At 37.8% G+C, this 21,962-nt stretch overlaps 1 protein-coding gene across 5 annotated transcripts in view; it reads left to right on the top strand.

Moving 5' to 3' along the window:
- rad18 (RAD18 E3 ubiquitin protein ligase) overlaps nt 1-21,962 on the top strand; it is a 62,578-nt gene that overhangs the window by 26,850 nt on the left and 13,766 nt on the right. For 3 of the 5 annotated variants that reach the window (XM_034314047.1, XM_034314051.1, XM_034314053.2), the window contains exons 8-12: nt 30-211; nt 2,032-2,102; nt 2,238-2,298; nt 7,937-8,059; nt 8,550-8,688. In XM_034314047.1, the coding sequence (XP_034169938.1) occupies nt 30-211; nt 2,032-2,102; nt 2,238-2,298; nt 7,937-8,059; nt 8,550-8,688 (576 nt within the window). Of the gene's footprint in view, nt 1-29; nt 212-2,031; nt 2,103-2,237; nt 2,299-7,936; nt 8,060-8,549; nt 8,689-15,811; nt 18,117-21,962 lie in introns of those variants that run through there. The other 2 variants (XM_053230182.1, XM_034314042.2) reach the window with 2 other exon arrangements.

Raw genomic sequence — 21,962 nt, 5'->3', positions numbered from 1 at the left:
ATTTTTTGGGCTGTTGTGTACGTTGTCAGCTCTCGGAAGCGCAGGCCTATGGCTAAGCTGGTGTACACCCTGCTGACAATGGTGGAGCTAAAGAGAAGACTGAGAGAGTGCCATCTGTCCACACAAGGCTCCAGAGAGCAGCTCATCCGACGGCACCAGGAGTTCATACACATCTACAACGCACAGTGTGATGCACTCAACCCCAGATCAAGTACGTCTTCGTCATTCAATAAGAGATGACTAAATAAATCAACTGGAAAAGAAGATGGCACTCCACTTTTTTTAAGCCTAGTAAATAAGATCAGAAAGTACTTTGCAAAAAGAATATAACCTGCATTGGTTTTCTTGTCTCCTTGTTTGCCAAATATATTTTCTCTTGAGACACATTTTCCGGTATTTATCCAAGTTTGGTTACTGAGATGAACCTGTATAGCTGTCATATTTAGATCTCTTTAGGCTACTGAGAAAAAAGTAGGAAAGTTACTATCAATTCTCTGTGCTGTTTTAAATGAATTTTCTTGAATGAGCATGTTGTGAGAAAAAGATCTGAGAAAACAGTGTGTGTAAGCAGTGTGTGTTTTTTCAGGTTGTGTTTAAATATAGAGTAATAAACAGGCTAGAAGTTTGCTGGAGGGAAATTTATAGTTAGTCACTATAAATTTATAGTTGTGCAGCTAGTCACTCCGTGGAGGGCAGTGAATCTAGTAAAAACCACTGTCAGCTATGTTGTACCCTTGCCAACATTGTTTTGCCTTGCTGCCTTCCTTTAAGCAGAATAGATCCATTTTGCTAGGATAGTGACCTTGTTTCTAAGAAAATTCAAATTTTATAGCTACCATTTTTTTTTTATTATTAGCTTGCAGTAGAAGCTGATAAATGTAATAAATCTAATCATTCTAACACCTACTAGCTTGATAGTATTCTTAGACCCTGAGCTATTTTCTACTAGCTTGAGGACATGTTTTGATGGAGACAAAGCATAGCGTTTCTGTTAAGCCTTGTGCACACTACACAACTTTAGCCCTGTTTTCCTCGTCGCTAACTAATTTTGTTCGCTGTGATGAAAAACCGATTCCTCTGACTAAGCCACAAAATCCTCAAGGCAATTAAGTGCCACGTTAGTGTTAGGGCAAGGGTAACTAGAAATAAACACTTTGGAATGTTAAAATGGGGAAATGGATGTATATGGCTTGAAGAAACATACCATCTTCACTGCATTTCTTTGCCCATGTGACAGACAACCTGGTTTAAGACCCATCCATGGCCCAGTTTATTTGATTACACCTAATCATACATATGCTCATTCCCAGTTAAGGGTGGGTGATATGACAAAAATATCATATACTGTATATCTTGATATTTCAAGACATTTCTTGGATACACGACATGCCTCATGATATATGGGTTTCCTGAGGTAATAGTTTTATTTAATCTGTGCAAAAAGTAAGACTGAAAAACGAGGGGGGGGAAATGAAAAATCTTTTTAAGAAAGAAAGAAAGAAAGAAATTATTAATTAACAATTTTTAATTGTTCCAGTTATTAATTTTACAATTATAAAGATTCAGACAGCAGAAAACTTTATTAAATCTGCTTCCAGAGTTTGTAAAAATAAAAATTAGAAAAAAGATATGACCCCCACAATCTCAGGAAAGTGTTTTGTGAGATAATTTATCACAATTTCGATATATTTCAATATCATCATACTGCCCAGCCCTACTTCCAGTGAGGTTTCTTTTTCTTTCTTTCTTTCTTTCTTTTTTTTTTTTTTTTTTTTTTCCTTTTTTTCTTTTTTTTTTTTCTTTTTTGAGCATATCTGTGTATTCTTTAGCAATGCAAGGGTGAAACCTGTTAGAGATCCATTTTTGAGTTTTAGTACTAGGACAGGAATTCTACCTGCCCCTCATCAATATATCGTCTTGTAGTTAGGTGAAAAAAATTTTACATAACTGTAATCTCAGTATTGTCAGTAAAATGTCAGCATCAGTCATTGTGTAATGACTTAATGTAATATGCCTTTTTCATTCTGACAGGTGAGGACATTGCTAGAGAGGTTGAAAACAATGAGAAGATGAGGAATCAGCTGGAGAGTAAAAATAAACCTGTATGTGCATCGTCTCTTTTTCTCTTCTCACAGTGAAGTGTGTCAATTATACGTGCCAGTCCAGTGTTATTTCTATAAAAGTCTGTTCAAAGCCACAAGTTAATGTTTCTTTCTTTTTTTTTTCCCCCTTTGTAGGCAATACTCATCACTAAAAACCACACAGTCACTGAAATTGAACAGTTGCACTCAGATTACCGTAAGTTAGTTCATTTTCTTATGCACAGAAAGTCAGACTTGTTTATTTATATTGTAAGCAAATTAATAGACCAAGTATGTTTGTCCAGGAACCTCAGATTCAGGTGTTGTTTTGGAATCTGACTTTTTTTTCCCCTCATTTTCTCCCCAATTTGGTCTCATCATTTCCCACTCATCAGCGAAACCTAGAAAGAACAAGTCTATCTAAACCAACCATGTTTTCAAGCCTGGCCATTTATGTATCATGGTCAATAGTGTCACTCAGTAGTGCTGCAGTCAAGTCCAACAGAAACAAAACTGAAAAATCTCCACAAGCTGAGGCAAACAGCAGGCCACTGACCACTTTAGCAAACACTGATTCTCTATTGCGATTCTTCCAGAAATAATACTGAAACACACCAGCCTTGTTATTCCTTCCTTAAAAGCACACAGTCTGTTAGGCAAAGGCTTCTCTAAAGTCTTAGATACAAAAGATGTGTTGGAAATAGGAGAGAAATGTGTAGGTCAGAGACTTGACATGGTTTCTTAAAGAGACGTATGTGCCATGTTTTTAACGTCTACCTGTTAATTACTTGTTAAATTAAAAGCATTTCTTTACACCTTTTTTTTTTTTTTTAAGGTTGGTGGAATTAAGTCACTTATATTGAGCATTGAGCAACAGGTTTTTATTTTCTCCTACTTCTGCACTATTTCTAACTATTCATTAGTGTGTTTCGCCTGCTACATTACACACATCAGCCGTGCAGTCTGCCTGTCAGTAGAACTATTTTTGCTAGGCAGATTAATTAGCGTAGACTGACTTTTCAGAATCAGGAACACACAGGTATGTGGAAACACTGATGAAAACCAGCAAAATAATCCACAGAGCAAAGCAGTCTTATACGTCTCCTGCCAACACAGCATACAGTCACCTCTCAGTTCAACATACTGAGAAAAAAGACACTAAACAGAGTCAAATAATACCTTTTACATGCGACGTGAAGAAAAAACACTACAGCTCAAAGCCAAAACTTTTTAACTTCTGATTTTGACTTTTGATTGTTAAATTACATTAGCCCTTGAGTTAAAGCGAGTTTTATTCTAGTCTGTTGTGATTCTGAGCAAATAAAACATGGGACTGGGCAAGGGACATGGGAGTAGGAATGGCTTATAGTCATGATATTATGTCTCTTTGTGCATTTTCATGCATATTAGTCTGGTTGCTATCTTTGATACCTTTGGTTTGTTTGCTATTTGATTTGGGGTCTTTTCTCACTGCATGTAATTAAAGGAACCAAAAAGTGAAAAACGCTGGCGGGAGGGCATGTAGGGCTAAAAAGTCACACATAGGGCCAGTGTTATTCGCTGGTCAGAAATACGGCATCAGAAAGGGTAAACAGTGCTTTACCAAGTTGGCATGGAAATCATAAATCACATGAGCAAGGAGAACACAGAGCCAACTCTCAACAAATTACTAGATAATTACATAAATATTTTGTGTGTCACATCCACCTTTTATTTTCTCTCTTTGTTCGTCGAGACAAATCTCCAGAACACATTGCATTTCTACAGCTCGGTTGTCACAAATGATCATTTTATCAGCTCACATCAATATGAAAATGCCTACTGCAACCCAAATACGCACAATGTTTGGTTCACTTCCTGCATTTGGGATGATTCAGGATCGAATCACTTCTTTTCTCTACATTCAAAGTTCAGTGTGAACTGTACCTGAGTGTGGTTTTCCACAGCTGAGCACAATGGACCAGGGTCCAATTCAAACGGACTAAACACTGCATATGTGAAAGCACCTTTAGAAGTATTTTCTAATATGCTATTTATTTGTTTTTGGCTTCAGGACAGATCTCCATTCTGTATCTTAGACATGAAATGTGTGACGTGCTTTTTTCCAGGTCAATTTAAAAAAAAATATATATATATACAGGTTTAATGTATTGCATTGCTATCTTGCACACAACCTTGCAAAAATCCTCTAATGCAATATTTAACCAGGCAAGATGCTGAAGAGCTTGCACATTCCAAAAGGATGCAATGTTAGTATATCGTATATTGTACATGCGTCACACTCAGGCATTTTAACAGATTGCAGTAATAAATAAATAAAAAATCTCATTCTAGATGCTATAAGTCTTCTGAGTGCCTAGAGAGCGTGTGTGTGTGTGACTGGCTGTATTTAATCCCAGATCTTCTAGGTGTACTATATACCATGTCAGTGTGTGTGTACAGAACCTTGAAATGAGCTTCATATCAAACTCCACCCTTCCCAGTGCTGTAAATATAAAGCATGGCTCAGGTCTTTAAGCTGAAGGCTGCTCCCTGTGCAGCTTGCCCTAATACCCTGCTTCCTGAAGTAAATAAAAAGAAATGAAATCGCTTAAGATCATTGTAATGTGGGTTTTATTTTACTTTATTTTTCTGCAGTTAAAAAAAAAAAAAATCTAGTTAGTATTTACCACATGTAATCGAGCTTGCAAGAAGAGAATTATGTTAGGAAGGATGTTGAAATATTGATGTGCAGCATCAGGGGGTCTCTATAAATAGCAGACCTGCCAAGATAACTTCTTGAATAATCAGTGAAAGGCATGATGAGTCACTGACTGGCCTGGTGGAAGAGATGATGAATGGGAACAGGAGTTAGAGAGTGAATGAGAAGGGAGCGAACACAAACACACTGACTTTGCTAAGGCTATCGGTGACTCATAGTCCATCTTTGCTGGTCAAACAGAGTGGTGCAAATTTAGGCACATCTAAATTTGCTTAGCGGTGTCCTGTATGTGAGTGAAGTTGGAAATGTGAACAACATGGACATTAAACTATTGAGTCAAATAGGTATTCATGGGTCATGAACATTTATAACCCTTGATATTTTCACTGAATGAACCTTCAGTGTTCAGTATCTGCGCTTATGCTGGATATGGCTTTAATCACCATTAAAAAATTTTGGCTGCAATGTGTGTTGTGTTTAGAAAAACATACATTTTCTGATCCAGCCTCAGAGCAGTTGAATCTTTTTGACATGCCTTAGGAAAAGAAGAAAAAAAAAGAAGAATTAACCCCCTTTGGTTTTCTCCCGTGTGTGTTTTGTGTAACAAGTGCTGTCTTTGCTCGTTACTCTGGAGATTAAACACAGCGGCTGTCAGCAGGGAATGTTCACTGCTGTTTAGAGGTTTGAGTACACACATGCCTAAATTCATGATTGCTTTTGTTTGTACATTATTGTGATTCCATAAAAACCGCTAACTGACGGCTGTGCCTGTCTTTTTAAAATCAAGCGTCATGTGTGAGGGTTTTTCTTTGTTATTCACCAGTTTCAAAAATTGTAATGAAGTAGTGCACACTAAATATTTTCAGAACACTGCACTATAGATGTTTCTTAAATGCTTGTTTTTTTTTGTCTTTGATATAATTTCATTCTTTCATTGACTATTCACTGAGCATAAGGTCATAAATTTTATTACAGCAACTCTGTACACAGTGTCATACTAAAGCAAATGTATATCCAAAAATTTGCATTCTTATTCTGTTTTGCATTACCATGTGCTTGAGGCATCTGGTGTCTACAATAAACTGGAATCGGTGGCGTCAAATATAATGAGCAGATGTGCTGTACTGAAGGTCACCCACGCAATGTAGTGCAAAGAGAAACAGCAGAAAACTGACAGTCATTTCCAATAGATTTTGTGCTGACAGGGAGTTTCCAGACTGTCTAAAACCCTTTCTTACAGAAACAGTCAAGTTCAAGCTGTGAGGATTTTCACACTTAAATTCACTGGTATTAAAACTTGTTTATGTTACATCACTTTTTTCCACATATTTAAGGCTAGTAGTTCATAGCATTGTTATTAATCTTTCAGCCACTAGAACAGTGAGTGGTTCTTGATTGCAGTCATGGAAGTCCCAAGCATTGCAAATTTCGTTGTTCTTTGAGATCCAGGAATAGAACAGAGAACCACTGAGCTACAGTAAGGCTATAATACTTATCAAGACATGATGAGGCATGCTGTTATAGGAAAATAATCACCCAAAGTGGATTTCCTATAACAGCACATCCCAAAGTGTTTTTTTCTCTTTATAACACTGATTTCCCAACAATTACATTTTATTATTTATTAATGAATGACACTCCCTGCTTTTTAACCATTTATTATTAATGCTATGGAATGTCCACAAGGCTTGTTAGTTCCAATTATCACTTCTGTTGCAGCAGCAATCACCAGTGCCTCTCTCTCTCTCTCTCTCTCTCTCTCTCTTTTTTTTTTTTTTTTCTTTTTTGTCTCCTTGAAGTTAAAGAGACAAAAAAACGCAGGTTGTCACGTTACCGAGGAATCTGAACACACAAACTCCTCTAGCTTGGAGACTCTTCCGTGGTGGAAAACTGTACTAACCTAACAAAGCACTGACACCTGATATTTCATCTGTTAATGTTAAATAAATGTCTAATCTAAAAGCTTTACTATATCAAAATTTGTTTTAATGACACATTTTAAAAAATCATCTTTTTATTATTAGCCTTAGATTATATGGAGAGTCCGCCACACATGTCCCTTTGAGCGAGTTGTTACTACAGAAATTACATTTATAAAACGAGCACATTAATATTAACCATTGTGTAAAACATAAATAATTCAACTTAGAGCTAGCTGTTATCCATGCTGTTAGAGAAAATTAATGTTAAAAGCAAACAAATCTCAGTATATTACTTTATAACAATTCCTGTCTAATTAAAAAAAAAAAAAAACCTGAAAAGGAGTTGTCGTCCTGTGATAAGGCAATGCACAGAAGAAAAAATGTGAAGCTATAGACATCAGGAGCTGAGATGTGGCGTGTCTTCAGTGTAGGCAATGTGACATTTTCGCTTGACTCTACATGCTTCTTCTTCTTCCAGTCTCAGCCAGGCACAAGATCCTTCTGTATATGACAGCACCTTTTGATTTGCCTGACACATGACATTTCCCCATTTTGGTTTTATGAAGAGAAAGATGTAAACTGAGATGATATGTAATTGTAAGGTTCCTCAGCTGGAACATTTGGGGATTCAAGGGTATAAGGAGAGATGGTTTTTAGTCTGCGTGGTCAAGCTGGAGCAATGATGAGCAGTAATATTGGGAATGAAACGGCCATATCCCAAGAAAGGCATTTTAGACGAATTGTTCGGACATGCATGGTTACTTTCTGTGTCCATTAACTTTTAACTTCAGATCTGGTGAATAAACTCATAGTTTATATAATTTTACCATGATATCAGTTTTGATGTTTGCTTTTTCTAGTACAGTGCCAGTAATTCCAAATGCAGAACATTACTTAGTCATATCACATTCGCATGTATGAACGCCATGTGTTAAGGAAATACAGGATCGCATTCATCATGATCACTAGTCAAGCTGTGCTCCGATTTTAAACCTTCAACTCCTCATGTTGCGTTATCTTTGGATATTTGTACAACACGTGGTCTTTATTGTCCCACTGATTTATGTGGTTTTTTATGCACTCAGTTATTGTTAAATGATGTTTAGAACCTAACAGTGTACAATAGTTCTGTTCTGGCATTATGTAAAACCCCTTAATTCTGTATTTCAGTTTGAGTGGATCATACATACAACCATATTAACCACACTATTTTCTCTCAATGTCTTTCTTAGGGAAACAGCACAGTGGTGAGTTTTCCCGTTTAATTGCTCAGGTCAGAGGTCGTTTGGAAAATTCCAGGAGAACACAAATTAAGCAGGAAGGAGGGAAATCAGCAGAGGAATTGTGTTGCAGTGGTAAGGACTGCATTAGTTCTGTCAGCGATAGGCCTTCTATCCAAAACAGGGGAACTGTAGTCAAAGAATAGGTAATAAGTAAAAGTAGATAATGGCTTATGCCATTCAGTCCCATTGGCCTGTGGGGTCATTCCTTCCTTGTCAAAAAAAGTAAAGAATTGTTTTAACGTGAATTAATTCAAAACATTACATTTCCACATACTCATTCAAATGGTTAGAGGGAATTGGCTTTCTAATCTTCATGAAATCATGCCACAAGAAGTGGTATTTTATTGTCACTAAGTAACATAATGTAGGGAACCAGTTTATACTCATGTATGTGTGAGGTAACCAAAAATAGAAAACATGTCTCCTTCAGAAACAGAGTAGGTAAAAGATAAGTCTTTTTTTGTTTTTAATTTTTGCATAACTGTTTGAACAGTTGATCATTTACACATAATATACTATACATTTATTATATTTTTTTAACCGCTCGATTTTTATCTTTTAGCTGATGACACAGTAGTCCAAAACACACCCCAGCCCCCAGGTTCTTTGACATTGGAAATTGCCACCAATGAGAAGACTTCTGTTATGGAACTTGGGTCGAGGTCACCAAGCCCTACTCTCAGTGAAGTGTCTGTCAGCAGGTAACTTCACATTTTCATGTCTGCTTTTTGGTACAAAGTGTAGCTCAGCCCACTAAAATACAGTATAAGTAAACCCTTACAGGGGGATTCAGGTTCCACATTACTGCAAGAAAACATGTGTGGAAACTGCTGATTTCCTATCTTAAAAAGCTATGTCTTGGCCCTTTGCCACATTTTGTGGCTTTCTCTGAGGTGCAGGGGATAAGTAAAATATTTGAGTTAAATGAAATGCAGTCATATGCTGTATATGCTTCCTAGAGAGACATATGTGATGGTAAAACTGCGGGCTATAAAGTTAGTGGAGTCATGTGTGACGTTTTCCAAAACAAGATTATTTTCAAATTGAAACAAGATTATGTGAATTATGTAATTCACTTTTTCGGCTAAAAACATCTTTACAGTCTTTAAAAGCAGTCTTTAATTCATTTAGTTGTTCCCTGTAACGGGAGTTCATGGTTGAGCTCAGCACATGGGTAATCTCTATCCTAACCTATAGCAGTGGGAGCTCTGTGTTCTTTGGTTATTTATTTTGTTTAATCTTGTTTGCTTCTGTCATCTTGGTCTTTGGCCAGCAGCATCTGCATTATTTAAACTCGAGTCCAACTGATTGATTTTTTTTTTAGTGCATCTGCCACTATTTCCTGGTGTGAAGCCCTTAAAAGAAAAATCCACCCTGAACTTCTTGCATATCGGTATTTAGAATTAACATGTGATATCCAGTGGTGTGGCAGTATGAATACCATCACAATCAAAGACAATCAGACAGGAGAAAAGCTCTAAAGACTTTATTCAGCAACACTGCAGGATTGGACTACATTTGTCCCAGAATCATTAAGGCTTGGCCAGAGCGGTTGAGTGGATTGCAACAGCACCACCTGAAGCTGTTTGAAGACAGTCCCTGTACTGTGGAAAATGTCCTGATAATTTAAGGACAATAGAGCACACTTGGACTTTTATTGTACAACTTTATCCCTCTCTTCCTTGCAGAAGGTTGAAGTTCTTTGCCAGAAGATCTCAAGGGCGTAGCCCTCTTCAGGTCTCAGGGTTGATTTAATAGGTTTTCTATGGGTCATTTCATAAATTCTCAGTTAGTTTGAGGTCTGCGCTAATCTCACTTTTCTGAAAGCATTCACTGGTTGATGTAGAGGTGTGCTTTGGTTCATTGTATTGAAAGATGAAATTTTTCATCTTCAGCTTTCTAATGGATGACAGCAGCCAAAATCTCTTGATATTTGAAGCTAGTCGTTATCCATTCTATCTTGACTAGAGCACCTGTCATAGCTGAAGAGAAGCAATGCTCCAAAGCATGATGCTGGCACCGCCATGCTTCACAGTAGATATGCTGATCTTTGGATGATATATGTTGTGTTTGCACCAAACATATCTTAGAATTCAGGAATTGTGGACAACACATCTAGTCAGACCATAAGACATTTCCCTACACGGTTTAGGGTGATTTAATGTATTTTTGCTACACTTAGATGGGTTGGGATATATGTATACACTTTCGCTTCAGTGTTTGGTTAACGTATTATGAGCCCACCATGCATGATTTCTGGCTGCCTCTGTAATTGCATAGATCACAGACTACTTGACTAGCAGAGCACAATTTGAAAGGGTTTGTGAGACTGTTTGTCTGAACAGGAAATGAACAGCACAGGTGCTCGCCATGGGATCATCCTTTCTCTAGTCCATTCTCCAGTCCTGTTTACTCTCTGCACACCAAATCACCTAGAGAACTTCAGATTCTGCTGTTAAGTATGTGGCACATGGAGAAAAGGTAGACTATAGAGCCTTGATTAAAAGCTATATGGAGTGGTGTGGTGAGACACGACTGCAGATTACATGGCTAAATCAAAGTTGCTGGTAGTGGACTTCAGACCAAAAAGGACCTGCTTCTGTCTATGTATTTACAGGAGCAATGTGGATATTGTTGTACCTGGGCATACACCTCGACAGTAACATAGAAAAGTTTGGCATATTTACACTGATAAGTTAAACAATGCTGTACCAAGGAGAGCTACAATAAGTAGTTTCATCCAATTTTATATCTGACAGTATACCTTGTCTTAAGTGAATCTTGACTGTTGCATACATATAATGTACAACTGCTATCTGATTGGCTCTCTGCACTTCTATATATACTCAGTATTGTACATCGGTTTCCAGCAGAAAAAAAAAAGTTTTGAGTGAAATGTCACTAACAACTTTTCTGGGTAGGATATACTTATTGGGGTGCACGGTGACTTAGTGGTTAGCACGTTTGCCTCACACCTCCAGGGTTGTGGCTTGATTCCAACCATCGCCCTGTGTGTGTGGAGACTGCATGTTCTCCCCGTGGTTCAGGGGTTTCCTCTGGATACTCTGGTTTCCTTCCCCAGTCCAAAGACATGCACTGTAGGCTGATCGGCATCTGTAGTGAGTGAATGATGAGTGTGTGGAATTGTGCCCTGTGATGAGTTGGCACCCCGTCCAGGGTGTCCCTCGCCTTGTGCCCAGAGTCCCCTGGGATAGGCTTCAGGCTCTCCGTGAGATGGAGCTTATTGGATTGAAAAAGTTTATGGCACCACATCTCTAAATTGTATTAATTGTTTTGTAGCAGTAAAGTGGCTAGTAAATATTGTTGGTCCTGTGTAGTGTCAGTTAAACCTTGACTTTCTGTGAAAAGTCTCTGCTTGCCATTAGAGTTGTCTGAGGTATCAAAGGTTTGGGGCAGTGGTTTCTCAATGGTTATGGCTCTGGGCTACTGATCAGAAAGTTGTGTGTTCAAACCCCAGCACAACTGAGCTGCCAGTGTTGGGCCCTTGAATAAAAACCCACATAAAGTCCTTGAAAAACAGCCAAGTGAGAAATCGGGCAGACAAGCATCATACTCTTTACGTTCTGCTTCAGGGCGCTATTATTAGCTTAGCTTGGGGTCATAAAGTATTGGGCTATAACTATAACTGCTATAAGTAATATTTTTGTGCATGTTTTTGGGGAGAACTTAGCAGCCAAACTGCAGGAACTTGCTCCATTTCCAGATTGTCCGGAACATATTAAATGAAACCATGTTTGAATTGAGTTAATTACTTATTTATTTTATTTACATTTTTATTCATGGAAAGTAGTTCCAAGTTTCATGTTCATGTTCAAGTAGTTCAAGTTTCCAAGTTTCCATTTTATTGTCCTGTGCATAAGGAGTGCTTGAGGATCTTTATATACAATGAAATTTTTGTGCTACAGTTGCACACTCCTACCCAGACACAGTGAAAATATGATAAATGAGCTCTTATGTAGTGCAAAAAGTAGCAAACTGTAAGCATTGAACACAGACAAAAGACTGTGTAATTATTAATGTGCTCAAAGCAAGTAAACATGATATCGAAGCCAAAATGCTGGTATCATGACAACCCTAACTGGCAGGTTTAATGAAATGAGCTTCTAGAATGAAACCCTGTGCAGTGTTTTGAGTTTTCTTGACCTGCCGTATATTTAACTTGATCATTTCTCTCTCTTTCTGGAGGATTACACACAGTTTAGGTTAAAGGTAAAGGGAAAATGAATGTACTTGACTTTTTTCTTTTAAATGCACTATATTATATTTAATAGCAGTACTATTTCCAGGCTCTAAGCTAAAGCCTTGTGTCCTATAATAGTGAACTGATAAACGGAACATACAATAGATACCACATTTTATGCCGTATCACCTCTTTCAGGCTACACAGAGCTGCTCAGAATTCTGAAAATATCTCTTAATGACTTTTAATAAGGAGAGTGTGTCATCTCTAGCTTACATGACTGACTGGTTCACCATTGTTGGTATGCGCATACATGACAGATGCAAGTATCCACAAGCTCCCACAGAAAGGTAATTGGCAACTTGTCTCTATCAGAGATGATGTATTGTGACAGTTTAGAAACATTTTAGCAAAATGTAGCATTGAGACTGAGCTTGTATTGTGCTGTGCACTCTGTATTCATGTCCTGGTCTTTTTCGGAGTAGGGATAGTCTTTTCTTACGTGCAGTGCATTGGCTCTTATTTCTTTGCCTGCAGTGAATATTAACAGCTGTTGAATTGCATGGTCGAGAACTCGTTCAGGTATGGGAGCAATCTGATTAATTATGTTTCTAGCATTCTGTGCTCAGTCAGTTGTCACACTGATGAGATTTTTTACTGAAATGAATTGAAAGAGGTGTACTGTCTGTTTCCTCAGGTGTACTGTCAGTCACTTTCTCACACACTCATTTGGACTAAATTACAGTCTGCTGAGGAGCAAATAACTTCTCATTAAAATGACTGTTGTGTCCTGAAATCATCACATCAGTATTAGGATTTAACATTGTGGCATTGTTGGGATTGGATCTTGTGTTTTTCATACAGTACAGTGAATGCGTTTCTGTTGTGCCACCTGCGAGCCCAAGGCTTATCCCCTCAATTGAAGCGCATGTTCAGGCAACACTCTGATGGATTTGATCTAACATGGATTATCATGTTTTACACAAACTTGGGGAGTCCCTGTCAGCTCGAGTGCACACTGTCATTAAAGCAAAAGGGAACATAACCAATACTAAGAAATTCCTGTGAATATTTCTAAGATCTGCTTTTCACTTATGTAATTGCTGATAATATAATTTGTAATGAAAAGTTTTCATTAAATTAGAAAAGAATGCAGAATAGAAGCATTTTCAATAATGATCACAGACTACTGGCATCCACTGTATATATAAAACTACCGTGCTTACCATTGTGTGTAATTAGTCTAAAATGGCAGACTCTGGAATGGTTTTGGCTTAAGAACACAGAAAATATTGGTCATTTGCTTTGTCCAGAAGCATTCCTGAGGAGTGAAAAGCTGTAAATGTGCATTAATGGTTATCAAACTACCACAGACAAAATAGACATTACATTCTAGTAGAGAGCAAGTGATTTTGACAGTTCTGTTAAACATCTTGTGTTAAATGGATTATTACATTTGCCCTTTCACTATTCATTTGTGTGTTTCTGTGAAATATGTGAATTCTCTTTCCAGGGATTTCCTTTTTTGCTTGTTATTTATGCCTATTAATGCATTTCGGTTTATTAGAATGCTCAACATATAATTATTATTCATGATATTATGTCTGTTATGTCCTATTTGTGGGTCATATGGCAGCAGTCAATGTCATCATTATGATGCACCATTGTTGATTGCTCTAATTATTGTTTCTGAAACCATGCGCTGCATAGCCAGGGATGCATGTCCTGCAGCAGCGTTAATGGAAGAAAAGCTCTGACACAGATCCTCTTGCTGTGGGAATTATTGATCTGTTTATCCGCATAATTGCTTTAGGGAATTTTTTGCATAATTGATCAAAGATGTCAAGCCAAGATGGATTGCACCCATTTTAGAATAGCGTGTAACCTGCATCCATATCATACATTTTGGAATGTGTTCTGTTACTCACAGTTTAAAACTTTGCATTGTTTTTGTTAATTGTACATACACTGAGAGTAGGTAAACACTAAAAACCTTGCATAAGAGTAATAAATAAGTTCCACATGTACATAGAATTGAGTCTGGGCAAGTCTCCAATGATCTGTTTTTACCTCATATAATATGGTGTATAGCAGTTTGTGAGGAGGCCTGAAAACACCCGTTGCAAGACACTTAGGCTGAATTTTGGAAAACAGACAAATAATCAATCTGGTTTTAACCCAAAAATTTTTTTCTGCCAATTTTGACCAAATCTACATAGAAATGTATTTATTTATGATGTTCATGTCTGATAAGGAGCCAGTTTAACAAAAACAGAGGTAATCTAAAGATATCTAGACCTTGCTAGCTAAATGTGCTATTCTCACAATTTGATCAAGTTTTTGGATAGTTACATGTCATAACAAAATTGACACAAGACTAATTAAGTAAGTGTCTTCAGTCTGATAGTGGCAGTCAAAAAGTTCAAGATGCGCCCACTCCATCACATCATCAAAGAACCCAAGAAGAGAGCTTACACAATGTAATTTTTATAAATGTTTACGTGACCTAATAAAACCTTTAATTAAAAGAAATCTAGTCAACAAAACAGAACTGGCTGAATTAATTAGTGATTATTTCCCCACAAATCTTGTTTGTGGTGTGAGCTAGATACGAGTCATTTGAAGAACAATGAGGCTTGTGTTTGAATGACATGGCTGACCTCAGTTGGTGAGACAGACTGATGTGGATGATGCTGAAAATCAAAGTGAGAATTAATTTCCCATAATTCTTTCAAATTAGGCAGTAATGTTGTTTTTCCATGAGTAGATTAGGTTGTAAATGTAGAGGTAGACTGAGCATGTTTCAGTGGAATTAAAATGGAATCTTCAAATGTAGTTTTCTCCATTTTCACTTTTTGGGGTAATTACTAGAACATTTGATTAGTAGATGCAAAAGAGTAAGATATTTCAGTTCAGCGAAGCCGATAGTTTTCAGAATTATATATAGGTGTGAAGAGTTTTCAAAGGCCACCACGCAATTAAGTGGAACTTCAGAGTTGTTCTTCAGCGCCGTTAGAATTGATAGATGGTGAGTCCAAGTAATACAGTAAAGCCTGGTGCCTGATTTGTTTGCTTTATCCACCTCAAGACATTGATAGAGCTAGGATTACCATCACAGTTGTGCCCTGTATGATAGTGTTGAGCCTAATCATACTGTGAAATTCTGCTCTTTTCATATATGTAGTATTTATTTGTGTGTGTGTGTGTGTGTGTGTGTGTGTGTGTGTGTGTGTGTGTGTGTGTGTGCGTGCGTGCGTGTGTCCCCACTTCTCACACACATTAAGCTCCAGCTGTACTTCTAAAGAAAATAATTAAGGTCAAGTCTGTTTTTAATTTGATCTGCAGGGTTTTCATTATAATGGAAATGGAAATTGGAGTGGAAAAGTGGAAATTTTGTGCAGATCAATTTGGCATCATTCTATGCCATTTGCATTTGAGTTCTGTGAAGCACTTGGATGCTTAATTTTTAGATTTGTGGTATGTTACCGGTACACTATTCATAAGAAGTAAAATGATTAAGCTAAGGTGAATAAATGAAAAAAGCCTTTTGTTTGCCACACACTTGGCAGCTTTCTTTGAATATTTCTGAAACTGTTTTTAAAGAAATTTCTTTTTTCTTACAGAAAGCACAGAGCCAGAGAGAGTGCTACAGAAAAAAGGAAAATATGATCTCTTCATCTCGGTGCTGATCTGAAACATTTTGACAGGGATGTGGATGAATTAAAAACATGAAATATGTCCAGTATGTCACCAGAAGTGCAATATGCAGAGCAAAGACATGGGAGATCTATGCTTTGGTAGACTGTAGATTAGAGCCTGAGGAAGGAGATTGTGTTGTATTTTAGTCAGTGACAATAGTGTTATAAGATTGTTTACAGTGGATTGTATTCCAGTTTTTCTCTCTCTCCCTCTCTCTCCCCCCACATATATTCAGATCCGTAAAGCATTTGGACAGTGACACAATTTGACTCTGTACACCACCACAATGGATTTGAAATGAAGCAATCAAGTTGTGATTGAAGTGTAGACTTTCAGCTTTAATTCAAGGGGTTTAACAAAAATATTGCATTAGTCGTTTAGGAATTACAGCCATTTTTCACAGTCACTCCTTTTTCACAGGCTCAAAATTAATTGGACAATTGACTGATAAGGAGTTAAATGGCCAGACATGGCCTGTTTCCTCCTTATTTCATGAGACTTAAGGAGATAAAAGGTCTGGAGTTGATTCCAAATGTTGAATTTGCATTTGGTAGCTGTTCGTGGGAACTCTCACTGTGCAGATCAAAGAGGTGTTGATGCAAGACCATGGAAGAAGACAACTAGTGTGGATCATTGCAGAATTCTTTCCTTGGTGAAGAAAAACCCCTTTCACAAAATCTAGCCAAGTCAAGAACACTCTGGAGGAGGTAGGCGTACCATTGTCAAAGCCTACAATAAAGAGACTCCTTCATGAATGTAAATATAGAGGTATTTCCTCAAGATGAAACCAAGAGAGAAACACTCAAGAGCAGAAAGGCCAGATTAGACTTTGCTTTAAAAAAAAAAAAAGCCTGGCTCATTCTGATGCAAGATTAAGTTGTACCAGATTGATGGGAAGAGAAGAATATGGAGAAGGAAAGGGAGGGCTCATGATCCAAAGCATACCACTTCATCTGTGTTGTAGCATGGGCATGTATGGCTGGGTCATTGGTGTTTGTTGATGATGTGACTGCTGATAGAAGTAGAGTGATGAATTCTGAAGTGTATAGAGCTATACTTTCTGCTCAGAGTCAGTCAAATGCTGCAAAACCAATAGGACAGCGGTTCACAGTACACCTGGATAATGACCCAAAATGTACAGCGAAAGCAAACAAAGAGCTTCTTAAGGCAAAGAAATTAAATATTCTTAAATGTCTGATGACCTCAACCCAACTGAGCATGCTTTTCACATACTGAAGACAAAACTGAACTTCAGTAACATCTTGATTGCTTCGTTTCAAATGCATTGTGATGGTGTACATGAAGGCATAATTGTGAAAATTGTCACTGTCCAAATGCTTATGGACCTGACTGTTTGTGTGTATCAGCCATAACCTTAAAACCACCTGCCTAATATTGTGTAGGTCCCCCTTGTGCCACCAAAAGAGCTCTGACCCGTCGAGGCATGGACTCCACAAGACCTCTGAAGGTGTGCTGTGGTATCTGGCGCAAAGATGTTAGCAGATCCTTAAAGTCCTGTAAGTTGTGAGGTAGGGCCTCCATGGATCAAGACGAGATTTTCCAGCACATCCCACAGATGCTCGATCGGATTGAGATCTGGGGAACCTGGAGGCCAAGTCAACACCTTGAGCTCTTGTCATGTTCCTCAAACCATTCCTGAACAGTTTTTGCAGTGTGGCAGGGTGCATTAGGCCTGCTGAAAGAGGCCACTGCCATTAGGGAATACCGCTGCCATGAAGTGGTGTACTTGGTCTGCAGCAAAGTTTAGGTAGGTGGTACGTGTTAAAGTAACTTCTACATGAATACCAGGACCCAAGTTTACCCAAGGACCCTCTCGCTGGTTCACTGGTTTTCCTTCCTTGGACCATTTTGGTATGTACTAACCACCGCATACTGGGAACACCCCAAAAGATCTGCATTTCAGAGATGTTCTTACCCAGTCATCTAGTCGTCACAATTTGGCCCTTGTCAGAGTCGCTCAGATCCTTACGCTTGCCCATTTTTCCTGCTTCCAACACACAAACTTCCAGAACTGGCTGTTTACTGGCTGCCTAATATATCCCACCCCTTGACAGATGCCATTGTGACGAGATAATCAATGTTATTCACGTCACCTCTCAGTTATTTTAATGTTATGGCTGATCTGGGTGTGTGTGTTTGTGTGTGTGTGTATATATATGTGTATGTGTGTGTATATATATGTGTGTGTGTGTGTGTGTGTGTGTGTGTGTATGTATATATATATATATATATATATATATATATATATATATATATATATATATTTTTTTTTTTTTTTTTTTTTTTTTTTTTTTTTAAACATATGGTTGTTTCTAAGTCCCACCTTCTCTACACATGAACTCACAGATGCTTTGCCATTCTTTTAATAAAATGTTATAAAATGTTTTTATACAGTACTATTTTAGTACATCATGTTTTTGTGCTATAATTTATAAAGAAGTTTGGTTGTTGCGATTTTTTTGTAAGGCATTTCCACACATTTCTAAGGCATAGCTTTTTCCTGGTCTTGACATTTTTCATGCCTTAATGTTGCATTTCTGCGAATCTCCTATCAGTGCGTCATTGGCATTTGAAATGCCACATCCTTCATTTTGTTACAATATTGATTCCTAATTTATGCTACCTAGTTACTTTACTCAGATTAAATTCCATTCACAAAATAATAAACCAACCGAGGATTCATTTAATGCTATGTTTTTGTGGTCTAACTGCATTTAAATGATTTACTTCGTATGATTTATTTATGACTACAAAACAGAGTATGGAGTATAACTATGAGGTTTATCTCTTTACCGTGTGCTTAATCTCACTTCTTAGCCATAAAAAATAATCACTTTGGATTTAAGCAGGATTATTCAGTGGGATTTGTCCAATTACAGCGAAAAGTATTCTTCTGTTCTAGAGCCAAATCAACTGTTTTTTTTTTTTTTTGGCTTAATCATACAGTTTTTCCACTCATGGAGGATGCTGACCTTGGACACTCTGAATACAGTGTTAGAGTTTGGTCTAGTTGAAGTTGTAGGACATAATTTATACATATTTCTTTAGGTTATGCTGTTTAATATTACTCCATCTGTTTTATTTTCTGCTCAGGCAGTATACTTAACAGTGCAAATATTGATTGAGCATATGTGTAGAACCTATGGTTCAGTTTTCTGTGACATGATTGTAGGTTATCACTGTTTGCACAGCCACTGTCAGTGAATGCACTGTCTATTCAATAATAATAATAAGCATGATGTCTAGTTAATTCTTAATATTAGATGGTTTATATCTATTTTTTGTCTTTAGTGTCAAGAACAGTCAGGTTCAAGTCAAGTGTTTGTTCCAGATGATCTGTTGAAGCAGCAATAAAAGTATTATTAGATGACTGTGTGCCCTACCATAATTATGAGTATAATATTAATCACTTTAAATTCAACATTGACTATATCCTAACGCTAATTTTAAGGAAATCTCAATGAAGATAGGAAAATAAGATGCAAATTGTTTGTTCTCTCTCTTTTTTTTTTTTTCTCAGAAAAGCAGTGGGCCTTTGAATTTCTGCTGTTTTCTTTCAGTGTATTGCTCTCATTCACAAGAAATCCCAGAATTGTCTATTCTAACAGGATTGGTCTTCTAGAAGAGTACCAGCACTTTAGATGAAATCCTAATAGGACACCACTGTCACTTTCCATCCACTATACCTGAACACAAAGCACAAGTCTTTCCTGTCTCTGTCTGACCTGGATGTGAGTGAGTGACTCCAGTAGTCTTGGTCTTGCATATCCTAAGTTCTTCTCACTGTCACTATTTTCAGAGGCCAGTCCACTAGTTACTGCCAGGCTGCCCCTGGTTTGATACACATCTTTTCAGCATGGATGTTAATCGAGCCTCCACTCTTTCTAGCTAGGTTTGACAGTTTCTATGTGGCTGTTTGTCTTTCCCCTATCAATCTTCTGTTAGGTGTCCATCTTTCTCAGCACCGGCTAGACACTGCTAGAACACAGTGCCTCACAGCACCTGTAGTTAGTGCTGTGAGGCACTGTGTTCTAGCAGTGTATGTGAGGTGTCTGGCATTTTATTTGGCAAGTCTTTGAGCACTACACTGCCTGCTTTCTAGTGGACAACCATGCATGCTTTGGATAAACAGTTAACCTGTATCAGAGTGCTTGTGCAAAGTTACTGGCAAGCTACATGATTGACACAGTTTTCAATTTCAACTTTGTTGCAGCTTCGCAGTTTGAACTTTCAGCCCCTTCTTAACAACTGTAATTTATGGTTCTTTCAAGGAGATTGGAATTACAGATACTCTTGACAAGCTGTTGTTTGTTGCCCACCACAGTCCCTTCTGTCTGGTCCAACAGGTTGGACATTCACTAGTCCTCTTTTTTTATTTAAGCCCCATGGAATAAACTTTGGTGATCTCACAGCTCTCCCTAGAGACCCCTCCTACTGTGAGAAGATACTGTGTGCAATGCCCGTATTGCTCTGTTAAATTATTTGTAAGTGAAAAAGCCACACTGACATAATCCCCAACAATTAATTGGATATGTTGCTTCTTATTGAAACATAGCAAAGAGGCGATGACTACCTACACATGAACCTGCTCAAAGTGTCATCTTATATCTAGGGGTGGAGTTCCTGCTGTTGTCGGTCGCAGTCATCTAAAAACTATGATCCCGCATTTGCAAACATACAGTATGGTATTCAAGATTGTGAAGCTAACCCCACTGATTGTGATCTGAAAACAGCTGCACTCACACCAATTCTTAAGAAATCTGATTTAGATCCTGCCGATATAAATAACCATCGGCTAATCTCAAATCCACCTGTTGTTGCCAAACTGGTGGAAATAGTCAATGACTCCCAAGTGCAGGCAACAAGTAATCTTTTCGAACATTTCTAGCCTTTTTTCCATCCCCTTTTCAGCACTGAGATTGATCATCTGCGGGTGATTAACGCATTCCATCTTGCTGCATCTGACACTTGGGCTCGTCTTCTCTTTGACCTTTACATTTGACCATCTCCTCTCAGCTTTTGGCATTACCACCCTTATTGGTTTATGTCTTACCTTACAGACATAGAAAACTTCATTGCTATTCTACAGCAAATCCCCCACTGTTCAGGTCACTCAAGGCAGCCCCTTGGGATCTCTTCTTGGACCTCTTTTCTTCATAATTTACATGTAACTGTTCCTTGGTTACGTAATTCACCATCATGGCCTCAGTTTTCACTGTTATGCTGATGACCTTTGCATCTATATCAGTTATAGCCCCAGTATGCCTTTTCCTCAACTCTCTATTATGATCTAGATGAGTTCCAGTTTCCTTACACTCATTATTGACAAAACAGAAGTTCTTTTAATTGGTCCATCTTGTTAGTGCCCATTCTGACCTGTGTGACCTGTTGACATTAATGAAGTCCAGTTTAAACACTTGCAAACTGCCTGTACTTAGTATTTTCATGCCTCTGCCACTAGGTGCTGGAGACATTGTTTTCTGAGATTCTTGTTAGTGCAATATCTCAAAAATGAGTGGCTGAATTTTTATTGGATTTATATGGAATTATTTATGAAATAGATTTTCGTCAATAGCTGTCTTCCTGTTTAGAGTATATTTTAAGGGTATTTCAGGCATACAAATTTGGGAACAAGAAGGACTGTAGTTGTTGGTATTGAGTTCTGCTTGTTAACTTTTATCAGCTCACTAACCAAAGCCTTCCTACACCCTCACAATATTGCTAGACTTCACCTTCTAATCAACAGCAAAGATGCAGAAACACTAGTTCTTCCCTTCATCAGTTCCCATCTTGATTATTTTATTGGTTGTCCTGCTAAACCCCCTGCTAAACTCCATAAACTTCTTATAAAAAAAATCTTTAAGGCTATCCGTGGTCTTGTGCCACAGTTAATTTCCTATTCATATTTACTATACAAATGCTTTATTTTGTTCTATTTAATTTTGCCGCAACTATTTCTGATTTCTGTCCTGGATTTTGTAAAGTAACCTTGAATTTGCCAAGTGTGCTATAAAAATGTTGTTCCTCTTTCTGCTGCTCCCGTTAGGGGGCGCC

Source organism: Pangasianodon hypophthalmus, chromosome 2, assembly GCF_027358585.1.
Source record: "Pangasianodon hypophthalmus isolate fPanHyp1 chromosome 2, fPanHyp1.pri, whole genome shotgun sequence".
Classification (NCBI taxonomy): Eukaryota; Metazoa; Chordata; class Actinopteri; order Siluriformes; family Pangasiidae; genus Pangasianodon; species Pangasianodon hypophthalmus.
The sequence above is the reverse complement of the archived record's forward strand: the minus strand, read 5'-3'. Positions and strand labels throughout refer to the sequence as shown.